The sequence below is a fragment of the Rhinolophus hipposideros genome, assembly GCF_964194185.1.
Source record: "Rhinolophus hipposideros genome assembly, chromosome: 22".
NCBI lineage: Eukaryota > Metazoa > Chordata > Mammalia > Chiroptera > Rhinolophidae > Rhinolophus > Rhinolophus hipposideros.
The window spans coordinates 24,689,942-24,713,104 of NC_138068.1; the positions used below are offsets into that span (position 1 = coordinate 24,689,942).

Here is a 23,163-nt window from a genome sequence, read left to right on the forward strand (position 1 = left end):
AGAAGGAAACATGGCTGCCATCTCTTTCCTGTCACTCTTCTGATCAAAACCCACTAACAGTTGGAATTTTCACAGCTGTCCTCTCACTTGCTTCAGGTCTTCACACAAAGGTCACCTTTTCAGTGAGGCCTTCCCTGGAGACCCTAACTAAAATGTCACACACACACACACACACTCACACACACTCTTCTTATCGTTTCTGTTTATTATATCTCCTGATCAGCATCTACTATGCCATTCCTTTTGCTTATTTATCTTGTTTGTTGTCTGTCTCCCCCACCAGGACATAAGCTCCATAAGGGTGTGGGTTTTGCTTCCTTTCTCATTGCTTTGTACCCACTGTCTAGAAGAGAACACCTGGTTTGTGGTCAGTGCTCAAACTAGACCCTTCACCTCATAGAAATTCACTTTACAGGGCGAGACTTAAGGTTTGGACCAGATCCAGACAGGCAACATAAATGAATGAGATGGACAGCTTTGCATAACATATAGTTCAAAGTAAGTGTTGGTAAACTATAGCCCATGGACCACCACCTGTTTTTGTAAATAAAGTTTTATTAGAACACAGCCATGCCCACTTGCTTACATGTAATCTGTGGCTGCTGCTTGTTACAACAGTAGGATTGAGCAGTTCTAACAGAGACCATCTCTCTCACAAAGCCTGAAATCTTTATTATCTAGCCTTTTTCAGGAAAAAAAAATTTGCCAACCCCCTGATGTAGAGCATAGACTCTAGAGCCAGCTCTTTCCTTCACCAGCTGGGTCATCTTCATCAAGTTACTTAGCTCCCTACACCACAAGTTCATTGCCTATAAGATGGAAATAACTATAGTGCCTACCTTATAGGGTTGTTTTGAGGATTTGGTATGTTGTTATTTGTAAAGTACTTAGAGGAGAGTGCTAATCCATAGGAAGTCATATATACTAGTTTGTTAGGCCTGAGTCCTGCCAAGTTGGCAGTAGCTCGTATTCATGGCAATGCTATGAAATGGAAAGCATTATCTGCACCAGGGATCAGCTAACCTTGTCTGTAAAGAGCTTGATAATAAATATTTTAGGTTTTGGGTATCAAGAGGTAAAATCGATGATATTATGTAGGTACTTATATAACAAGAAACAAATGCCTACAAAGTTTCTATTGATAAAATACAAAATATGATAATAGTAGAGCACAATTTTTTGTAAGCCAGGTCTACCAATGAGGAAGAATGGAATTCTTTTTGGGGGGAAGGGTGATAATATTTGACATGATAGAGGTTCAAAGTTACTGTTCCCTGTCATCAAAGACCAATTGTGCTGTCCAGATTGCTACCTTTGCTGCCTGGATCCATCATTATACCAAACAAAGCAACACATCCACTACTATAGAAAAAAATTGCCATTTAATTTTACTACTGCTAAGTCACTGAACTGCTATGTGGTAGGACAAGTCAGGATATGCACCTTCTGTTTCTGACATAAATTTACAAGCAAATGAAGTTCACTGTGGACACTATTGGTTCAATTGCACGTGATAGATTCAAATATTTTCTGCAAATTACCTAACTGATAAACAAGGCTGAAGAATAATTGTAGTCTGCAATTTCACAAGCTTTGTAAATTTGTGCAGCTAAGCCTTCTGCTCTACGTAGATGTTAACCATTTTCAGTTGTAACACATCATGGCCAATGCCACTTTGTTCAGTGGTACTGAATTTCATTCCATTCAGTTGCACTGAATTAGTGTTTTCCCAATTTCTTTGAGAAAGTCTCACCCATATTTGTTCCACACAGAATGTTCATAGAAGTTAATTCCTTAGTCACTTCAGACTTGGAATTAACTCCTCATATAGACAACTAAGCAATATCAGTACCATTTATTGATTTATCACAAGGGAAACCACTTGAAATTTTTTGCCTTGTTTTTCAGTAGGACATTACTCCAATGTCCTCAACTCTTCAAGCAGCTGCTCTTGCGGGAAATTCTAAAAGTGTTAAACATGTTTATTCTGTTCTCTGGATACATTTATTCAGCTCCTGCCTTCAAACACAATTTAATTACTTCACTACTGTTCAATGAGGAACACGATCTTTGGAAACTGGAGGAAAGGGGATCCTTGTTATACAGACAGAGAGCTTAGCTGAATTGTGTCCTGCAGTTGTGTGGAAAGCTGCATTTGTAAATGAGGAACACGGATATGTCGCTGAGGAGATTTCTAAGCAAAGTGTTGAAGGTGCAGCCTGGTTTCTTGCTGTTTATGCTAAAATATGAGAAGAAAGAGGTAAATTGAGGGAAGAACTGATAAGCAAAGAAGTACCAGGGCTTAATGATTTTGGAAATTCTCAGCCTATCCAGATTGCAAAAGATATTAAAAAACAGTCACTGTCAGGAACACATGCTCTAAAAAGAAAAAAAAAAAAAAAGCCTAATGGACTTTGGCTAACTGGATTCCAAAATTGCTGGGAACTGGTGATTCCTTTTTTCTTTCCATTTTCTCCCTTTGGGAAATGAATCATCTATAACTGTTATCCTATGGCTTTCCCATCACTGTATTGTGGGAGTAAATAACTAGTTTTTTTAGTTTCACGGTCCACAGAATTTTGCCCCAAGATTCTACTCAGAGTCTCAGCTACACCTGATTTAGATCATGAAATCTGGGACTTTTGAGCTGATGATACTTAGATGACATTTTGGACTTTGAGTTAATGCTGTTATGGATTGAGACTTTGGGGGATGTAGGGATGGCAGTGAATGTATTTTTCAGGTGGGACGAAGGTGAATCTTTGGGGGCCAGGGAGAGGACTGTAGTAGGCTGATAATGGCTCCCAGAGTTATCTAGGTCCTAAAGTGGATGTTACCTTATATAGCAAAAGGTACTTTGTCAGTGTGATTAAGTTAAGGATCTTGAGATGGAGGATTATCCAGGTAGGCCCTAAATCACAAGTGTCCTTATAAGTGTTCTTAAAGGAGAGCAGAAAATAATGTGACCATAGAAGCAGAGAAAGATTTGAAGATTCTAGGCTGCTGGCTTTGAAGATGGAAGAAGGAAGGAACCATGAGCCAAAGAATGAAACTCTAGAAGCTGAAAAAAGGCAAGGAAACATTCTTCCCTAGAGCCTTCCTTTGAAAGGACAGCAGCCCTGACAACACCTTGGTTTCGGTCCAGTAAAACCGTTTCAGACTTTTGGCCTCCAAAACTATAAGAATATAGACTTGTGTTATTTTAAACCACCAATGTATTAATTTATTACAGCAGGCACTGAAAACTAATACATCGTAATCCAATGACAAAAGAATCCGTTGTCTACTGTGACTTAAAAGCATAACATTTGAAGTCCACTTTACTTTTCTTATTTTTACATGATGGGTATGCACTGGGAATAAAAAAAAATGTCGTAATATAGGGATATGCATGGCACATGAAATGCTACCATGTTATCATTGCAATTTGTAGTGTGCTGTGCAACAGTGCTAAGCATTGCAAAGGCCACAAATGGTCTCTGACACAACAATTCATCTGCCATTACAGGACAAAAACAACCATAGAAAATGCGTAAATAAATGGGCATGGCTGTGTTTCAATAACACTTTACTTACAGACACTGAAGTTTGAATTGCGTACTTCCATTTTTATGTGTCACAAAATATTATTCTACTTTTTTTTTTCAACCATCTAAAAACATAAAAACCATTCTTAGCTCACATGTCATATAAAAGCAGGTGGCAAGCCAAATTTGGTCCATAGGCCATTATTTGCCAACCCCTGATCAACAACTTTGCATAAGAGAAAAATGAAGCTTCTAGCTGTGACATTTTAGAAGGCACTTATAATTTGACAGCCCCATAATCAAATGTTTTATATGAATCCATAACAATCTTCTAAGACAAATACTATTATTGTAATACTATATTATATGGATGCAGCCACTGAGACCAAGAAAATTTCAGTATCCTTCCCAAAGATATCAAACTTCTGCAGCACTGTCTGATAGAATTTTCTATATGATGAAAAAATTCCATCTTTGCTCTTCAAATAGAGTAGCTACTAGTCACATGACTATTGAACACTATTGAAATATGTGACGAAGAAACTGATTTTTTAATTTTTATTTTTAATAAACACATTGACAGTACCGCTCTAGTGGGAAGAGCAAGGGTGAGAATACAGGCAGAAAGAGAAAAAGTAAATTGTCCATGGTGTGCCACAGTTACTAAATGGAAGAACAAAGATTTGAACTAGGAATTTCAAATCCAAAAGTCTAGTTCTTAGCATCAAAACTACCAACCAAAAGCCAGCAATGGCCAGTAATCTCTGGGCAGATATTTGTGGAAGTAAGTCGGCATAATGGTTTTTAGGTATTCAAAGAAAATAAAAATTAAGGTTGTAACTATCCAGGAGATTATTATGAATTTATGTAAAACATGGAGTATGGGGCTGTCAAATTATAAGTGCCCTCCAAAATGTCACAGCTAGAAGCTCCATGTTTCTCTTATGTAAAGTGTGGGTCGGGGGCTGCCAATCCAATCTCCTGGAATTATAAAAACTCATTGTAGGCGTTTTTGAGAGGTACCATGAAGTTATCAGCCTCTGGAGAACTATTGCCATGCAAGTGTCCCACAGGAAACTCCGTAGCGGTCATCTAACTACACCACAGGCAATTTTCTCCCATGAGAGTATAGGTGAAAACCCATTTTTCATCTTGCTGAGGCAGATGTCAGACACAGGAAATCAATACAGTTCGAGAAGTTGTGAGATACCAAGAACATGAAGCTGGTGAACCAGGGTGCTGTCCCAGCTATAATCCCTAGCCAAAATGGCAGCCCCTCTTGGGATATTTTTTTTTTTTTTTTTTTTTTTTTTACTTACAGTACATTTGGAGCAGAGCTCTGGTTCTTCCAGGAAAGCAGAGGTGAGTGGCAGCTTTTGACCTGGGGAGCGGGGGCATACACAAAGTCGTGTGTGCTATGTGAGCTTTGCAGTGTGCTGTAACGTGTCCTCTTCTCTTTCCAGTGGGAAAAACAGAATGTATGATGTCGTCCAAGAGACAGTTGAAAATGATTTCCCAACTTTCCTTGGCAAGGTCTTCGCTTTCCTCGCCAACCCGGGCCTGATCATTCCAGCCATCCTGCTGATGTTGTAAGTTAGCCAGGGCCCAAGGCTCTGCCTCATGGAAACCTCCCCCTTGCAGTTGAGACTTCTGTAGCTGGTCCTTCTGATGCCAGGGAGGTGAATCCCCCGGAGTGGAGACTCAAGCCCTGCCTAAGAAGGTGCTTGGCCTCGGTAGAATTTAAATGTGAGCCGATATAGAGCTTAAAGTGAAAGTAAGTTTATTTAGCAAAGAGGAAGTAAGAAAAGAAAGGCCACCTCACAGACAGAGTGGTGGTCTCTAATTGCTGGTGGAAGAGAGACCCCCTCCATCCACCTGCTAGGGTTTATGTGTGTTCCCGTGGAAAATTTCTTAGTATGGGGGAAAGGATGAAAGAAGAACAATTGTAAGTTTAACTTCTGTAAGGTGCAAGAAGAATAGGTTTATCTTTAACTTTTGTAAGACACAACCTGTGGCTTCTTTTGTAGTAGGCTTAACTACAAGAAAGGCCATAATGGAATCTCTTTGTTTAAAAGCCTTTGGATGGTTTATTCTGTGTGATTGATTAACAGCTGCCTGAGTTATCTGTCTTTCAACACGTAGGCAGCAGGCTTGGAATCCAACCTCCTTTTATAAAAATAGTCCTCATGCCCTTTCCCTATACTGCTTCCTTCTTACCCTCTTAGTCTGGATTTCCCAGAAGCAGATCCTGAGACAAAGTTTCAAATGCAAGTAGTAGTTTGTTGGGGAGGGGGATATGGAAGACAGACAGAAGGGACAGTAAGGTGCTTTATTACCACTGGGATGACTTTAGTCCTGCTGGAGAACTCTGGAAACACTGTGCCTCAGACTTACCCCACTCAAGAGTGAGGGGTCTGGGACATTTGTATACAAGCTCCCATCAATCACCGGTTGAGTGATGCTGATAGATGCTGAAGGAGAGAGGGGTCCATTCATTGCCTAGCAATTTGGGCCGGCCGTGTTCCTGGATAGAATGCTTTCTCTGGGGAGGGGTGGGGGCGAGCTGCAGGGAACGCTTCAGGCACAGAGGTGAAGGTGCTGGCAGTTACAAGTCTTCTAGGGAGCACATTGAAAGATAGGGGCCAACGAATATGGATGGGGGAGGACAGTATCTGCAACACTCCTAAATGTTCATGAGAAATATCAAAGATCTCCAGACTCTGAGTCTGAGAGAGGTGAGAGGCTGACTGAGCCTGTGGCTGGCTGGGCCCTTGGGCCTTCTCCACAGAGCACCCTGTGCACTGGAACAGCTGATTCATTCATTCTTCACTATGCCTCTCAATGACTGAAGCCCCTCAGGATACTGGGTGGGTCTGCTAATTTCTTTATCCTCAACACCAGCCCTATGCTTTGGGATAAGGAAACAAACAATGAATGCTCAAGGAAGGAGTGAGGAAAGAAAGAAGAGAAAGAAGGCAGGAAGCGAGTAGTAAATTTGAATTACTGTCATCAAAAATGTACTAGTGAAAATGTTAGGTTTCTTTCTTTATAAATACCTATTTTGGCATGATCTTATTCAAATTATGAAATATTCATAAACTACAGAAAATGACAGACAACCATGTACATAATCACAAGATTAAACAGATGTTAACGTGTAACAATATTTGCTTCAGATCTCTCTTGGTAAGAGAAATAAAATGTTATGGATTCACTTCAAGCCCTACCCGATCCTTCTCTCTTCCTCTGTCTCCAAAGCTAACCACTATTTGGATTCGTTTTAATCACTTCTGTGCATAGTTTGCTACGTTTATCACATGTGTATGTACTATTGTTTACTGAGTTTTAAAATTTTCATGAATGGTTAACTTTCATAGCTTTCCTCATGCAACATTATGTTTGGGGGACTTATCCATGTGGGTACATGAGCACAGATTTTAATGTGTCTCTTGTGTTTCATTGTATGAATGAATAAACCACACTTTATTCATTTCTCTGCATAGGCCTACTTAGGTTCTTTCCACTTTTTTGCTGTTGCATATGTGCTGCTTGTATATATGTCTCCTTGTGCAAATGTGAGACTTTCTCTAAGATAGACCTCTACAAGTGGAACTGCTGGGTCATAGGTACGTGTTTCTTCATTCTTTTTAGGTAGTACTGAATTAGTGCTTTCTAAAATAGGTGTATTTCCTCACATCCTTGATTTCAAACATCCTCTGCTAGTCCTGGCATGAGCAAGGGCTGACGGGAAATGACCACTTGGACTGCCCCGTGACCACCTGAGGAAATTCTGGAACGCAGACACCAAACCTGACCCTTGCAGGCAGCTAAGGGAAGTGCGAAATTTGGAAACAGCGTCTGGAGGATGGCAGCCACCCATAAGCACTTTATCCTCTCTGACCTCCAGTTCCTCCCTACCAAATGGGTTGCTAATTAGAGAGGGCAAAGCCTGGTGCAGAGTCGGTGCCAAAATGGATAGTGGTCCCTTGCCTGTCCTCCCTTCACTCCTCTCTTCAACACAGCCCTTTGAGTCTTTGCTTCAGTAGGTTCACATGACAGCCCTGACCCACACCATCTGCCCCAAAGACAATGTGATTCCTCTTCTCTGTATGGAGAGAGCTTGTAGACTCTACTCAAGTGGCTCTGGGTGGCCCTACCCTGAGGAGAAGACCCAAGCTAGAGTAGCTAAGGCTTGAAATTCATGGAGAAAAGTGACAATTAGGATGAACCTAAAAATCTCCCAGGCAACAGCCTGGCAGGGCATCCAATCCGGGTAGCACCTGACTTTTGTGACCTGTCCGTTCTCAAGTGGTGTAGTCCAGGTCATAGCCCCAGACTGTAGGTCCTATGAATGGGAAGCCCAAGCTACAGCCTCAAAGGACACCCAGTCATGAAGCCAGCCAGTGCAGGTTGGACTCTGAAAGTCACCAGCCCAGGACAGACATTCCCATCAGTGCACCCTGAGCAGGGGACCTCCAGGGCACCTGCAGCTGTGTTCCTGGGCAAACCTGGAGCAGGTACTTAGCACCTCTGTCTCTTCAGCACTTGGAGATTGTGAAAAGGGCTTTGGCTTAAAATGTGGGCTCTGAGGCATATTAATAGATGGGGTGACCTTGGGCAGATTTCTTAACCTCTCTGAATTCCAGGATACTGATCTGTAAAGATGGGAGTCATCCTTTCAGCTTCATGGGGTTTCGTCAAAACCAGTGAGATGTGGGGTGGGATACACATGACACAGAGCCTGGCACAGGGCAGGTGCCCAAGAAACAAAGTAGCTTCTGGTGCAGACAAGAAGCCCTGCCACTGCCCCACCTCTTCAGGTTTCCCAGAAGAGGGATGATTCCTTTAGCCAACCTGTACTGAGCACTCTGAGAGCTAGAAATGTGTAAGTCATTTCTATGTTCGATCAAATAGAGAAACAACAGAGATGTCCCAGAACTTCTCCAGGGTAAGTGGGGAATTGAGGATGGCAGAATCTCCCTGCACCCTGCCCAGAGGCAAAGCCTTGGCACCTGTTGCAGGAAGCAGGCCTTGATTCCTCAGGAAGGCGCCAGCCCTTGTCATTTTCCAAGCTTGCAGCACCACAGGAGTCATGTTTTTCTCTTGCAGCCTGGCCATCTACTACCTGAACTCAGTTTCTAAAAGCCTTTCCCGAGCTAATGCCCAGCTGAGGAAAAAAATCCAAGCGGTGAGTCTATCACAAGTTTCATTCTGGAAGGTAAAAAGATGTCATGATTTTTTCTTTTTCTGCTAATTTGCTCTGTGAACCCAGTTGTATGTTCGAAATGGCATTTTCTAAACCTAGTCCAAAAATATCTGTACGATCGGAAGCAGCCTTATGAGATTCCACAGCGTGCATTTATATTCTGAGGATATTTGGGGGTATATAACAATGACTTAAATTTTGAGAGGCTGAAGAAACACAGAAGAAATTCAATGGATTTAACCAATGTTCATACATAATAAAGCCAGTACCCACACTAATGTCTACACATTAAAACTAATACTATACACAGTAAAGAAAATAATGTTGTTATTTTGGAGCACATGGAATGTATGGCTTGTGCTCCATGGCCTAACAAGTCTTTTAAGCCTCTCTCAATATCAGCTGACTTCCGACTGCTCTCTTCCGCTCTCCCAGCCCCCATCCTGCCTCCTACTCAAGGTAAAGGGTAGACCCAACTATCTCTAAACCCTGTCCTCCTTCTTCCATGCCTCTTCTGGAAGTAATCTCATCTGCCTCAGCCAGTTCCCGGTCCCCATCCCACTTCCTTAATCTTACTGAGCTCCTGCCCAGATAAAGAAAACCATTGACTGAGAGGATTGGAGGACCCCTGGCCAGGTGCTCCCTCAAATGCTCCGCAAACCTGAGTCTCAGGCTGCCCTGTCAGTGGTGAGGACTAATTACAGGCGATTTAAGGTAGTTCCCAAGAACTGAAGACAGAGTCCTTGCCCTCTAGATTTCACCATCCTCACCCTCAAACACCCATTTTCCCGGCCAGGACCAACCGCTAATTTTTTTCCTGCAGCTCCGTGAAGTTGAAAAGAGCCACAAATCTGTCAAAGGCAGAGCCACAGCCAGAGATTCAGAGGACACAGCTAAAGACAGCTCCAAAAATGCCACCCAGCTCCAACTCACCAAAGCGGGTAAATTCTATTTTACGATGATTACTTTTCCCAAGTCCACATGGAAAGGTGTAAAGAGTATATGTTTTGAAATAAGACAGATCTGGGATTAGAATGAGAATTTTGATGAGTATTGGAACGGGCAAATAATGGAACGATGTGTTTGGATGCTGATGGACTTAAGTATGGAAGGAAAAAAATAGGTGTACAAAATGTTTTCCATGAGAAACCAAGAAACTTACACTGGTTTGACAGTGTTCAGTTCATGTCCCCAGGGTCCTAATGTGCCTACCCACCTCACCCATTCCTTTCCCCTCCTCTCTCTATTGGCTGCTGTTTTAAAGTTTGCCCTTCTCCAATTTTTAGTTTTTATTACAGATTTAAAGCTCTTTCAATTTTTTACTGATTAAATCAGTACTGCAATATTTGATTTTTTTTTTAAGTGAAAATGTTATCTGAACACATCAGTGGAACTAGGGTGCAGGGGAGAGTTTAGAAAGATGGTCAACCTTTAGTCTGGAAAATTCCAACAGCCTCTCTTGCTGCCCTTACTTAGCTTCTCTTCTTGAAAGTAAGTACTTCAGGAACCCCAAATAGCTAATGGCTCAAACACAATAAAAGTTTACATCTCACACAACATAAAGTCCAAATTGGATATTTCCACTTGATGGTCACTTTCTTGCTAAATGATGATTCAGGAACCCTGGTTCCTTCCATCCTGTGACTCTGCCTGCATCCAGCTAGTACAAGGGGAAGAGCCTAGAGGTCACACCTGGAAATGCTCCACCTCAGAGCCTGGACTTGTCATGAGCCACACCCATCCACAAGGGAAACTTAATCCATTCCAGCAAAATCTCCCACATCCTCATTCTTGTCTTGGTTCTTTTTCCAGGGACCATGCCTCACTCTGCCAGCCAAATCCAGACCCTGGACATGAAGGCCCAGGGCCCTGGGACCTCCAGTTCTGCAAGCAAAACCACGCTGCCCTCCTCAAGGCACCTCCTGGTATCTCGGCCTCCTAGCATCAGACCAGATTCTGGCCAAGCCCGGCCTCAGACTCATCCTGGGAGGTCAGCCTCTAGAAAGAATACTCAGAGACCTCCCCACTGACAGTTGGGACTCACAGAAACTCCATCCTGGGGCTGATCCTCTGGCCCCACCAGCTCACATGCCCAAACCAGTGCTCTTTTCCTTTCTCCTCTCACACACGTGCACATTCTCTCTCCTCTTACTGAACTTTGATTACTTAATCTCAGGTCCTTGTGGCTACCAAAACAGGAGGACAACAGCTTCATCTGCCTTTAGGGGCACTGAGCCTCCCCATAACTTTCCTTCCCACTATCTTGGTTCAGGTAACTGTGGACCTTGTACTTGTGGTGGTTGCCCTTGGCTCCAGACTTTGGGAGGAGGGAGCAGGGCCGTGACCACCATCATAGACTTTTCTCATGGCACCCATGTTGGAACACAGGTTTCCACCAGCTCTACCAACTGGGAGGAGGGTGCAGAGGGACCCACATTCCTGACCATCACCTCTATCCAAAGGAAGGGAGGTGGTCAAGAAGCCAATGAAAATAAAAGTAAATGAACCAAATCCAGCCATGGTGAGTCAGAAGATGGCGATACCCCAGAATCCAGTCTGAGGGGAGCTGATGCCATTAAGCACCAAAAATGCACTGGAGCCGCCTAGCAGCAAGGCAAGGAGCGAGTGAGTAGCATAGTACTTCTTATCTGATTAAAGGAAACTTAAAAGATTGCTCAGGGAAGAAAAATCTTTCTCATGCACCAAATTCTAAAAGGACTTTGATAGCCTGCTTATGGTATAAGGGATGTTGACGATGGTTTCTTTCAGGAGTTTTGCCAAAGATGCAAAGCCTTGTCTCTGGCGATTCTGTGTTCATTTAGTGTCATCTGTGGTTCTATTCAGAATGACTCCTAAGGGGCATAAGCTGGGGAGGCCAGACCATTGAGAAGACTTTGCCAGGAAGGGCAAAGGCTCAGCACAGTCACGGTCTAGGACTCTTTGGCAGCCCAGGTATCTTGCAGGCAGACTCTTTCTTTCCTCTACTCCGTGCTCACAGACCCAGGTGAGCGTGTGCTTCAAGATCAAGGGACCATCTCACCTTTGTCTTTGCATGTTTGCTCTCACAGTCACCACCCAACCATGTCCCCAGGGGTTCACAGGAGAATTCCCCACACCCTGGAATTCAGGCAAAGTCCTGGTGGAGATTTTACAGGGATTTCAGAAGCTATACAATTAGAATAATTTCTAACTTCCCTTCCAATTCTTTCCCCTTCCCAACCCGGTGCTGAAACTTCAAACACAACCTGAATGGAGTGAGAATGGGGACATGTGACTGGGAGAAATGATAAATTATTTCACCCCATCCATCTCCAGGCAAAGCTAAAGATGTGGCTGATGCCTCATCTCCATGGAACTGAGAGCCAACCCCCAAATCCAAAAATGTTTGTGCATCATATGCCTCCTTCTGGGGGGACACAGCCTGGCCCTGAGCTAACCCCCTGACACCTCAACAGGAGAATCCAGATCTAACCCAATCAATCAGGACTGGAAGGCCGGAAAGATGGCCACCACAGCGACACCTGGCCTTCAAGTCGTCCTGCCTGGGGCTGCCAGCCCCTGGGGAAGCGAGCAAGAAAGGCCTAAGTCACCAGCCTTCTAGTGATTACTTCAGATGGCTATCAGTACACCCACCATAAACACAAACAAATTATCCTGTTTTGATGATGCATAATTTTATGTGCGGGAATATATTTGCTATCTATTACTGCACAACAAACTGTCCCCCAAATTTAACAACTGAAAACAATAAACATTACCTCACACCATTTCTGTGGATCATGAACTTGCGATTGGCTTCAGTGGGCAGTTCTGGTTCTGAATACTGTAGTCAAGGTCTCAGGCAGGGCTATAGTCATTGGCATACTTGACTAGGGCTGGAAGATCTGTTTGCAAGATGGCTCACACATATGGCTGTTGGCAGAAGGCTTCAGTTCCTTGCTGGCTGTTAAAAGGAGACTGATTAACTCCCATGTGAACCTCTCCATAGGGCTTCTGGGGTGTCTTCACAACATAGCAGCTGGTTTCCCCCAGAGCAAGTGATCCTACAGAGAGAGCAAGGAGGAAGGAAGCCACAATGCCTTTTAAAACCTAATCTCAGAAGTTACACCATCAATTCTACCACTTTTTAGTCATTAGAACTGAGTCACTAAGTTTAGCCCACATTCAAAGGGAAAGAAATTAGTTTTTATCTCTTGAAGGGGGTGGTTATCAAACAATTTTTGGATAGATTTTAACAGGAGATATCCTAATTCAAATAGTTACAAGATCTCTATCAAGACAACTCTAAAGCTTTTTTTGAGAGACGTCCATCAGAGGATTAGTTAATGGTGGCTCCCAGGACCCTCAATCAACAGGAAACTTCCAGGGAGCTAAGGAGATGGGTAGAGGTAAGAGAGGAAGGGTGGTACAGCTTTAGGACAGGTTATTAGAGAGCAGTCTAAAGTTTATCATCTCTGCGTTCTTGGGTTTGACATTCCAGGTCATTCCATCTTAAAACCGCTATTCAGCCTGTCCAGGGGCCATCAGGCATGAAGACCATCATCTTTTCTCCCTTCTTTCCTTCCTTCTTTTCTTCCTTCCTTCTTTCCTTCCTTCCTTCCTTCCTTCCTTCCTTCCTTCCTTCCTTCCTTCCTTCCTTTCTTCTTTCTTTCCTTACTCCCTTCACCCTTTCTCTTTATTTCCTCAGGTCACCCAAGAATGGTTTACACTAGAGAGTCTATTTAACAATTTATCTGGAGAATTACAACTGGTGTCTTACTAATATTACCCTAGTTTGTTTGTATACTCCTTACTGTGGGGAAATGAAACAGACACTGAATTTTATCTTTCGGAAGCCATTTTTGCAGATGGATCCTTTCATTTCTAATAATCTACATGCTCAGTGTTAATAAAGAGCTCCATTTCATACAGACTCACATAAGCAGGAACACACTTTCGGTGAAGATCAAGGGGGACCCCTGATCTCCCCGTGACTTGTACACTCACAGAAACTTGAGAGTGATGCACCAGCCAGGGGGACCTGGGCAGGGTACCAACAGCATTCACTACACTGGTGATCCTTAACTTTGTCGAGTCACTTCAGATATGCTCTATAGAGCCCCACCCAACGTGCCAAGCATTATGCTAAGTGATCAATAAATAACAGATATTATCACAGGCATGGATAAGATCAAGCATCCTCAGCCTCAGGTTATGAACACAAACAGCATCAACGACACAAAACTTTTACACTATAATCCTAATCAACTCTGGCCTTCAGAGTCATAACTAAAACATGACTGTGGTTAGCTGCAACGAAAAAGACAAGGAACGCTGGGCTAGATGGTCTTCCTCGGATGCTTTTCATTCTTCTGTGTCTATGGAAAGAAATGTTGCCTATCTGTATAATTCATTGCCAAAGAAGACTGTGGCAGGGTTTCTTTCCATATTTGAGAAAAGGGCTGAGGAATTGCTAGGAGCCTTTCAAATTTGATGGGTTTTCTCATTTGCGAAATGAGGATGAAGTGCTGCCATCTTGTGGTTATTCCATGCAATTTCCTTTCCTGAAGCTCTGCCCAGTACTGGCATTTAAACACAATCATGCTCAGTTTAAAGATGGGGATATGTTCTGAGAAATGCGTCATTAAGCAATTTTAGGCAATTTGATCACTGTGCAAACATCAGAGAGTGCACTTACACAAACTATATGGTATAGCCTACGCTATCTGGTGTACCACATCACATCATATATAAGGTTTGTCCTTGTGTGGCACATGACTGTAGCACACTCCATTTCCATAGGTCTCTATTAGCGTTGCCCATTGCCCAGAGTAAAAATTCTGAGTTAATTTACACCAAAATAACACAGTGAGCCATAGACTGGGCTAAATAAAAGAGGAATAGATGCTACAGTGTCCGTATGATCCTTCCCAATAGGTAAATAGTCCTATCTACCGAGAAAGAAAAGGCACCAGGTGCCACATGGCTTTAAAGTTTGAGTCTGGAACATGCCTGGGAAACCCACAGCTCCCCCTCAGCTCTGCTGCACGTGCAAGTCATTTTCTCAGCTGGAACCTTTTGGGAAATCTGTCTTGTACATCACCTCCAAACTCATCTCTAATCAACCAATGTTTGATGGAAAATAAGACTCTCATTAGACCCAAGCCACTCATCCTGGCCTTCATTCAAGGCTTCCTATGTTCTGGGTCTTACATGTTAGATCCTTCATGTTCTTTGTCCAACTACTGACCAGGATGAACCTTACACCTCTAGCAGGTTCTTATTTCTGGTTTTTGCTTCCACTCTCCTTCCTCCATCAATCTTAATGACCTACGCACTCTTCCATAAATACTTACCATGTTTCCCTGAAAATAAGACCTAGCCAGACAATTAGCTATAATGCATCTTTTGGAGCAAAAATTAATTTAAGACCCAGTCTTATGTTAATAAGTTTTATGTTAATTAACATAAGACTGGGTCCTTAATATAATCCTAATATAATATAAATATAAAACCCAGTCTTGTATTAATTTTTGCTCCAAAAGATACATTAGAGCTGATTGTCCGGCTAGGTCTTATTTTTGGGGAAACAGGGTAAAACCCCTTCTGGCCCTGAAGTCTTCCTCAGGAGCCCAGGCCCCCCCAAAGTGTCTTCCAGTCAGCCTCCCATACTACTACATTTCAGCACTTGATTATGTTCCGTCTCCCTGGATTACAAAATCTCTAAAGTCAGAGGTCAAGAGTTAGTATTACCATTGTCTTTATTATTTCCCTAGATCTCTGCATTGCTTGCTCCCTTGCTTAAGATCTCTGCTCAAATGTCACCTCTTCACTGAGGACCTCTGTAAAACAATGTAAGATTCCTTAACACTTATCAATACCTGATACATGACATATTTACTTGATTTTCCATCTCCCCACAGAATGTACTCTTCATGATGGCAGTGACTTGGTAGATTTACTACTGTATCCCTACACCTAGAATGATAACTGGCATGCAATAGGTATTTGAATTGGTGAACTGAGTAAAACAGCTGGCCTGCTCAAATGTGAGTGGGCATCATCCAATACTTTGAGTGCCAGAACAGAACAAAAGGTGAAGGGAGGGCAGATTAGTTCTATCTCTGCTTGAGCTGAGACATCCGTCTTCGCCCCTTGGACATCAGCCCTCCTGGTTCTTATGCTGAGACTCAGATGCTCATTTATCTAAAATATGATTTGGTTAGCTTTCAGCTATGTGACTTCTCTGGCTTTTTGTATTTAATCCACAGAAATGTGTTTCATAATTTATATACATATGTATATATGTGTGTGTACATGTTTCTACATGCACATACTATGTGTATATTTATACACATGTGTATATGTATGTTTACCTGAGATAAAAGTTTTACAAATCAATACCCTTATTCTATGTGACGTACTATTATTTCCTATTCTCGTTCATCCTGTTTTTTTTTTTTTTAATGCTGGCCAAGAATGTCTAAATTAATTCTGCAATCCCTTAAAGGACTCTGACTTCTTTGAAAACTCCTACCTGAGTAGATAAGCACTGGTAACTCTGGGAATATTTAGGATTAAGTATAGAAATAATGAAGTAAATCAAAGTCATAGCATTAATATTCTCCATCACATTTTGGAACCATCTATTTTTTTTTAATTAAAGTTTATTGGGGTAATTGTTATTAAAGTTACGTAGATTTCAGGTGTACAATTCTGTATGACATTATCTATAAATCCCATTGTATGTTCACCACCCAGAGTCAGTTCTCCTTCCATCACCATATATTTGAGGAAGCGTCTATTTAATTTGGTATTTATAATGTTTAAGAGAATTTAACATTACAGATTATTTTTGCAATTCCATTTTTAAATGTGAAATGAACTGATTCAGACTCATGATTGTAAGTGGATATATATAACAGAATTTAACCATGTTTGCCAGCAATATTGAGATTATGAGATTTTAAGATTTACCAACATATTTTTAAGTTTAATATGTTGGGTTTTAAGAGCTCAGTACTTGGATTTTTGTCAAGTAACTTAATTGCTTAAAAAGAAAGACTATATTACATTTGTAAGTGTACTTTAGTTACAGGAATTTTAAGTTATAAAACAATCCCCTTAAAGATTGTTTTAAATTTACCAGCATACATACTACTTTAGGATAACCATGTTTCAATATTATTAAAGCAAAGGTAATTTCGAAAGTCGCCTGCGTTTCCAAAAGCCACCCTCGTGCACAGGGCAGCAGCTCCAGTTCACTCGGAGAGAACCGGGTGTTCAGATTTAAGGGCCCTTCAACAGGATGAGCAACACGTGGTCCCGGCAAAGGAGCTGGGTTCTGTTCAAGAGGAAGGAGAAACTGACCGAGAAGACGTGGAATCGTCTTTCTTTTCTATTTTATCGCCTGCCACCATCATTTTTAAAAAATAATACATAACATACAACTTAAAAACACAAAATCAGCCACGAGTGACTGCGTCAGCGCACCCCAGGTCCCGCTTCCGTCCCCATGAGGAGGAAAAGGCGCGCGGCCACGGGACTCTGGGAGGGTTGTCCCCGAGTGGCGGGAAGGGGTTCTGGGGGATGCGGGGAGCAGGGTGGGGTCTGGGGCCTGAGGTCACCGGCGCTGCGGAAAGCGGGCTCTCGGCAAGTTTATCTGGGAACAGAGGCCGCGACTAGCGCGGGGCCTCCAGACCGATGTCACCTTAGCCTTGCGGCCCGTGATTGTATCATGAAGAAAATTAGGGCCTGCTATCATCCAGAAAAGCGTTTTTCCAAACCGTCTTGCGGCCTGCAGGGCCCGGCCCCGGCCCGCGCGTCCGCGGCAACCGCGCCAGCTCGCGCCGCGGCTGAGGCCGGAAAAGGCCACCCCGCCCGCGCTCGCGCCACCTCCACTGCCATCCAAGCTAAGGCTATACCATCCCGCGGACCCCTCCGAACAGCCGAAAAGGTATCGTCCCCAGCCTCTGATTGGCCGGCGGCGCGGGGGCGTGGCCTCCGGAGCCTGGTTCTGCGCGCCGGAGCCCGCTCGCCGCATTGCGAGCCGGGCCAGGAGCGGGCGCCATGGTGAGGAGTGGTTGTTGGGTGCGGGAGAGGGCAAGGCCGCGGTTTGGGCCTGGGTTGGGACCATAGCCAGGGCCGGAGCCTGCCCTGGGAGCGGGGCCAGGTGAACGCGGGGACCGCGCTGACGCTGGCGCCCTGACTCCCGTTCCAGGTGCTGCTGCACGTGCTGTTCGAGCACGCGGTTGGCTACGCGCTGCTGGCGCTGAAGGAGGTGGAGGAGATCAGCCTGCTGCTGCCGCAGGTGGGTGGAAGCGGTGGGCTCGCGCGCCACACGGTCCCCAGCATGCACTGCGCGCTCCCACGTGGCCGGCCGCTCGCGTTGTGGGTGCGCTGAGCCTGAAAGCTCCAGAGCAGGTTCCTTACCTGCATTCGAGACTAGAATCGCGTTAGGACCACTTAGAAGTAAGCGTCCGGCCCTCCACCCAGTATCCAAGAAGAAGAACCGGGATTTAGGGCCAAATAATCGATCGGTTCATTCTTCAAGTGTTCAGTTGGTTCTTATGTACGTCCAGGGCTGTGAACCGTTGCTTTACTGCGCCCTAGAGGCGACAGCGAGGGAAGGAACCTCCCTCCCATCCTTTTTCTACCCCCAGGTGGAGGAGTGCGTGCTCAACTTAGGCAAGTTCCACAACCTCGTTCGTCTCGTGGCCTTTAGTCCCTTTGCCTCATCCCAGATTGCCTTAGAAAATGCCAACGCTGTGTCCGAAGGTGAGTCGGCCACCTCCAAGTATTGCAGAGATTTAAGCAGAGATATAGTTCCTCCTACTGTATTGTTCTAGGGAGTTGATGATAGTATTTGCCTTTATTCGGCTAATTTATTCTAAATCTGATTATGTTTTGGATGGTATTTGACGTGTACAGGATGTGATTTAAAATAGTCTTTCAGAGCTCGTGGTCTGAGTGTTAGTTATATTTAAAGCACACAATCCAGCATGCAGTCTTACCTTGTGAACTCTAGTGATAAATGATTCTCAAATGCAATGGGGGGGTACTGGTTCAGTGCTAAACCTTCACAAGTGGTTCTCTGCTACTTGGTTTAATTGATTGGAAAGAGCATTTTTCATACATGAAAAGCCAGAAAAAGGTTTGGTCCCAGAAGGCAAATCTGGAGTTAAATACTTTAGTAGTTGATGGTGCTCAGGGATATGCTTTAAGCTTTCAGTTATGCGTTTCACACTTGTACTATTGGACCTGAGTCCTGTTCTTCCCGTGGCCCATTCACGCTTTGCAGTGATGACTTGAGTCTGTCAATCCCCTGAGTGCAATCACTGATGTCTCTATGTCTCTGAGCAAAGCCTGAAGGGGAGGGGTCTAGGCATGCCTTCCCAGCATGCTCTGCTGGACCAATGTAAGAACAGTCTGTCACTTAATCAGCAGTTGAGACAGGATCCCTTTTATGGTTTAAGCATCCTTCAATCTGTTAGTGGGAGCTCTGTTTTTTGCCCTGAGGTGTTGTTCATGAGGACCTCCGCCTGCTCTTGGAGACTCACCTGCCATCCAAAAAGAAGAAAGTACTCTTGGGGGTTGGGGACCCCAAGATTGGTGCTGCTATACAAGAAGAGTTAGGGTACAACTGCCAGACTGGAGGCGTGATAGCCGAAATCCTTCGAGGTGAGACAATTGTCTGTTAACATTCATGCCATTCTTGATATTTTTGAGGGGGTTCTGGAAACATATGAGGGAGCTTAAGGTTGCTTCTGGTCAGTTCTCCTGCTTGGCTGGTACACATGGGTGCAGGAGCTAGCTCAGAGCCCGTCGTTGCTCATAGTCTTGCCCTCCTCCAGGAGTTCGTCTGCACTTCCACAACCTGGTAAAGGGGCTGACCGATCTGTCTGCTTGTAAAGCCCAGCTGGGGCTGGGACACAGCTATTCTCGTGCCAAAGTTAAGTTTAATGTGAACCGGGTGGACAATATGATTATCCAGTCCATTAGCCTCCTGGACCAGCTAGATAAGGACATCAATACCTTCTCCATGCGTGTCAGGTAAAGTACAGGGGCAACCCTTGAGAACGGGGCTGTGGCCTGTGGTTTAGCTAGTTTTGAATCCTGAGATGAGGACTGGCTCCTAGAACTGTGGGTAGAACTGTGGGGTGGGGCTGGGCCTCCCGGTGCTTACCACAGGCTGTGTTTTTACACTGACTGTACAGAAAGAGGAGGCAGAATAAACCCACCTCATATACACCTCAGCCCAGGCCCTTTACCTGGTCTGTATTGTGAATGGGGAGACATGGAGTTGAGGAGGTTTGGGATCTGACTTGTTCCCACTTCCTCCCAGCAGAGTAGTTGTGAAAACAACGGAGGCTGTGGCTTTATTTGAGACATGGCAGCTGGGTGAGGGAGTGATTGGGCTCTTTGCAGGGAGTGGTATGGATATCACTTTCCCGAGCTGGTGAAGATCATCAGTGACAATGCTACATACTGCCGCGTTGCTCAGTTCATTGGGAACCGAAAAGAGTTGAATGAAGAAAAGTTGGAGAAGCTGGAAGAGCTGACGATGGATGGGGCCAAAGCTAAAGCTATTCTGGATGCCTCACGGTCCTCCATGGGTCAGTACCAAAGCCTGGCAGCCAAAGTAAGATACAGGGCTCTGAATATCTGACTCCTGCGCATTCACATTTGGTGTCCTCCAGGCATGGACATATCAGCCATCGACTTGATAAACATCGAGAGCTTCTCCAGTCGTGTGGTGTCTTTGTCAGAGTACCGCCAGAGCCTGCACACTTACCTGCGATCCAAGATGAGCCAAGTAGCCCCCAGCCTGTCGGCCCTAATTGGGGAAGCGGTGCGTCATGGAGAATGAAAAAACGGGATTGAGGAATGTTTCCATGTATATCTGTACTGCTGTATTTCCTGACCTACCATGTCTTTCACGGTTGCCCTTGAAGGGGGGGGTCAGGGGGAGGTGAAGCAGGATTGTGCAGTTGGTAGGTTGGCCATTCCAGCTTCTGTGACTGATTCCTTGAATCCTTCTCTAGGTAGGCGCACGTCTCATTGCTCATGCTGGCAGCCTCACCAACCTGGCCAAGTATCCAGCATCCACAGTGCAGATCCTTGGGGCTGAAAAGGCCCTGTTCAGGTACCAGTGAGGGCACCTGCCCACACTCAGGTGCCACTTCTGGTGCCCACTGCTTGTTTGGGGATCACAATGATGGCTGATCAGGGCTTCCTGACCTATGCAGGCCTCTGCTATGGGGGTGATGGCCAGTCCTGGTGTCTGAGTGATTCCCAGGGCCCAGCAAAGGGACCAAGTTCCAGGTCAGCGACATTGGATGCCTTCCCTTTGCCTCTGGGAGCTGTGGGTTGGCAAGAGATGGGACAGAGACCCAGCCAAGCCTGAGGCTCACTCTGGAGACTGAGAGCAAAGGGGAGGGGAGGCACTGCCTTGGCGAATAGGGTTGAAATTTCTGATCTTAAACTGTCCACTGAATATTCTTCTCCCAGGGCCCTGAAGACAAGGGGTAACACTCCAAAATATGGACTCATTTTCCACTCCACCTTCATCGGACGAGCAGCTGCCAAGAATAAAGGCCGCATCTCCCGATACCTGGCAAACAAATGCAGTATTGCCTCACGAATTGATTGCTTTTCTGGTATGGGTGGAGGAGTTGGCATTTGTGAGAAGGGGCTTGAAGGGAGGGGAGGCTGAATACCGTAGCTTCTACAATGATGGTAACATTTTTCGTCAACAGCAGTTCACCTAGTGAGTGTTGATATTTTGGGTCTGAGTGAAGCTGATGGTAAAGGAAGTACTTGGCGTGGGGAGTAGTTTGTCTCTTTAGGAGCTGACCGGTTTTGTTTACCCACACACATAACATCCAGAGGTGCCCACAAGTGTCTTTGGGGAGAAGCTTCGAGAACAAGTTGAGGAACGGCTGTCTTTCTATGAGACTGGAGATATTCCACGAAAGAATCTGGAGGTCATGAAGGAGGCAATGGTTCAGGTCAGTTCAGGCTTTGCTAGGTTGGGGGAGAACCATAGCTGACCGTTGGAGGTGATGAACTATCTTAGCCTGACCTTGTAGGTGGAGGCAAAAACTGATTTAATGAGCCTGATCCAATAAAGCCAGGTGGGAGGCCTGGAGGGCCAGAGCTCTTCAGAGCCTTTTCAGCACTTTTCTTTGGCCAGGCTGAGGAAGCGGCTGCTGAGATTACTAGGAAGCTGGAGAAACAGGAGAAAAAACGCTTGAAGAAGGAAAAGAAACGGTTGGCTGCAATTGCCCTCGCATCTTCAGAAAATAGTAGTACGCCGGAGGAGTGTGAGGTCAGTAGGCAGATTGGCCCTATGTGAAGAGCCTGGGTTGTATGGTTTTCAACAGCAGAAAGGATATGTGGCCTCAAAGCCATGGTCTTTAGTTCGGAGTCCAGGCTGAAATAGCTAAAACTGCCTCTTAATTCTATAGGAAGGAGATAGGTGCTGAGAGAACTTGCTCAAGAGCCCAGAGAGCTGGTTGTAGCAAACTGGTTCCCTGGGCAAGTGTGTTGTCCTCGGCTGCCTTCCAGGAGTCCTCAATGGGGGTAGTGTGAATTCCTGCTGTTTGTTCTCCGCGGTGTATTTGGAGGTGGTAGCATTTCGTAGTGAGGATGGGAGCAGGGAGGTCTCCAATGTGCTGTAGGTTAGGATCCTCCTTGGGATTTTAATGCCCAGTTTGCCCAGTAGTGTTTCAGGGTCCCCTCTGGAAGCTGGCATGACAGTTCTATTGTGACTAGCATGGTGGGTTTTTCTGTAAGTTATTTAATGGGTTTAAATAATGTTCTCACCGTCTATGTGGTAGTCATCTTTGGGGTGGACTTCCAGTTTTATTTACGCAATTAAAAATCATCCCAGAAACCTTGTGTAGTTGAACAGCATTTCCATATCTTTCTGCCCTACTTAATTGCTGGCACTTACGACGACACTGTTTCATGCTAATTTCCCTTCTAGGAGACAAGTGAAAGACCGAAAAAGAAGAAAAAGCAAAAGTTCCAGGAGGTTCCTCAGGAAAATGGAATGGAAGACCCACCTGTCTCTTTACCCAAACCCAAGAAAAAAAAATCTTTTTCCAAGGAGGAGCTGGTTAGTAGTGATCTTGAGGAAACAGGTGGCAATGGAAGTCTTCCCAAGAGAAAGAAATCTTTGTCCAAAGAGGAATCAGTTATTGACCCTGAAGAGGCAGGGAATAGGAGTGTCCCCAAGAAAAAGAGGAAATTCTCTTCCAAAGAGGACCCACTCAGCAGTGGACCTGAAGAGACTGCTGGCACCAAGAACAGCAGCTCCAAGAAAAAGAAAAAGCTCCAAAAGCTGGCCCAGGAAGATTAGAATGGACACTAGTACACTGTTGGGTATAACCACCCTTAGTGACACATCCCGACCCCTTCCCTACAATAAAAACAAATTCACAAGAG

General features: G+C 44.6%; 2 protein-coding genes across 2 annotated transcripts in view; both read left to right on the forward strand.

Annotated features, from left to right (window-relative positions):
• Window positions 1-10,763, forward strand: part of TMC2 (transmembrane channel like 2) — a gene marked incomplete at both ends in the record, with an annotated part of 63,794 nt that extends 53,031 nt beyond the window's left edge. The window contains 4 exon segments of the mRNA XM_081033257.1: window positions 4,991-5,116; window positions 8,637-8,715; window positions 9,557-9,674; window positions 10,546-10,763. Coding sequence (XP_080889383.1) covers window positions 4,991-5,116; window positions 8,637-8,715; window positions 9,557-9,674; window positions 10,546-10,763 — 541 coding nt within the window.
• A 6,936-nt stretch (window positions 10,764-17,699) lies between these two features.
• Window positions 17,700-23,162, forward strand: NOP56 (NOP56 ribonucleoprotein). Its single transcript, XM_081034063.1, has 12 exons — window positions 17,700-17,784; window positions 17,933-18,022; window positions 18,375-18,489; window positions 19,231-19,392; window positions 19,566-19,764; window positions 20,140-20,327; window positions 20,412-20,563; window positions 20,757-20,857; window positions 21,223-21,371; window positions 21,601-21,722; window positions 21,908-22,042; window positions 22,703-23,162. Exons 1-12 carry the CDS (start codon window positions 17,782-17,784, stop codon window positions 23,075-23,077), a joined length of 1,791 nt encoding a protein of 596 aa, XP_080890189.1. The 5' UTR covers window positions 17,700-17,781; the 3' UTR covers window positions 23,078-23,162.
• The last annotated feature ends 1 nt before the right edge of the window (window position 23,163 follows it).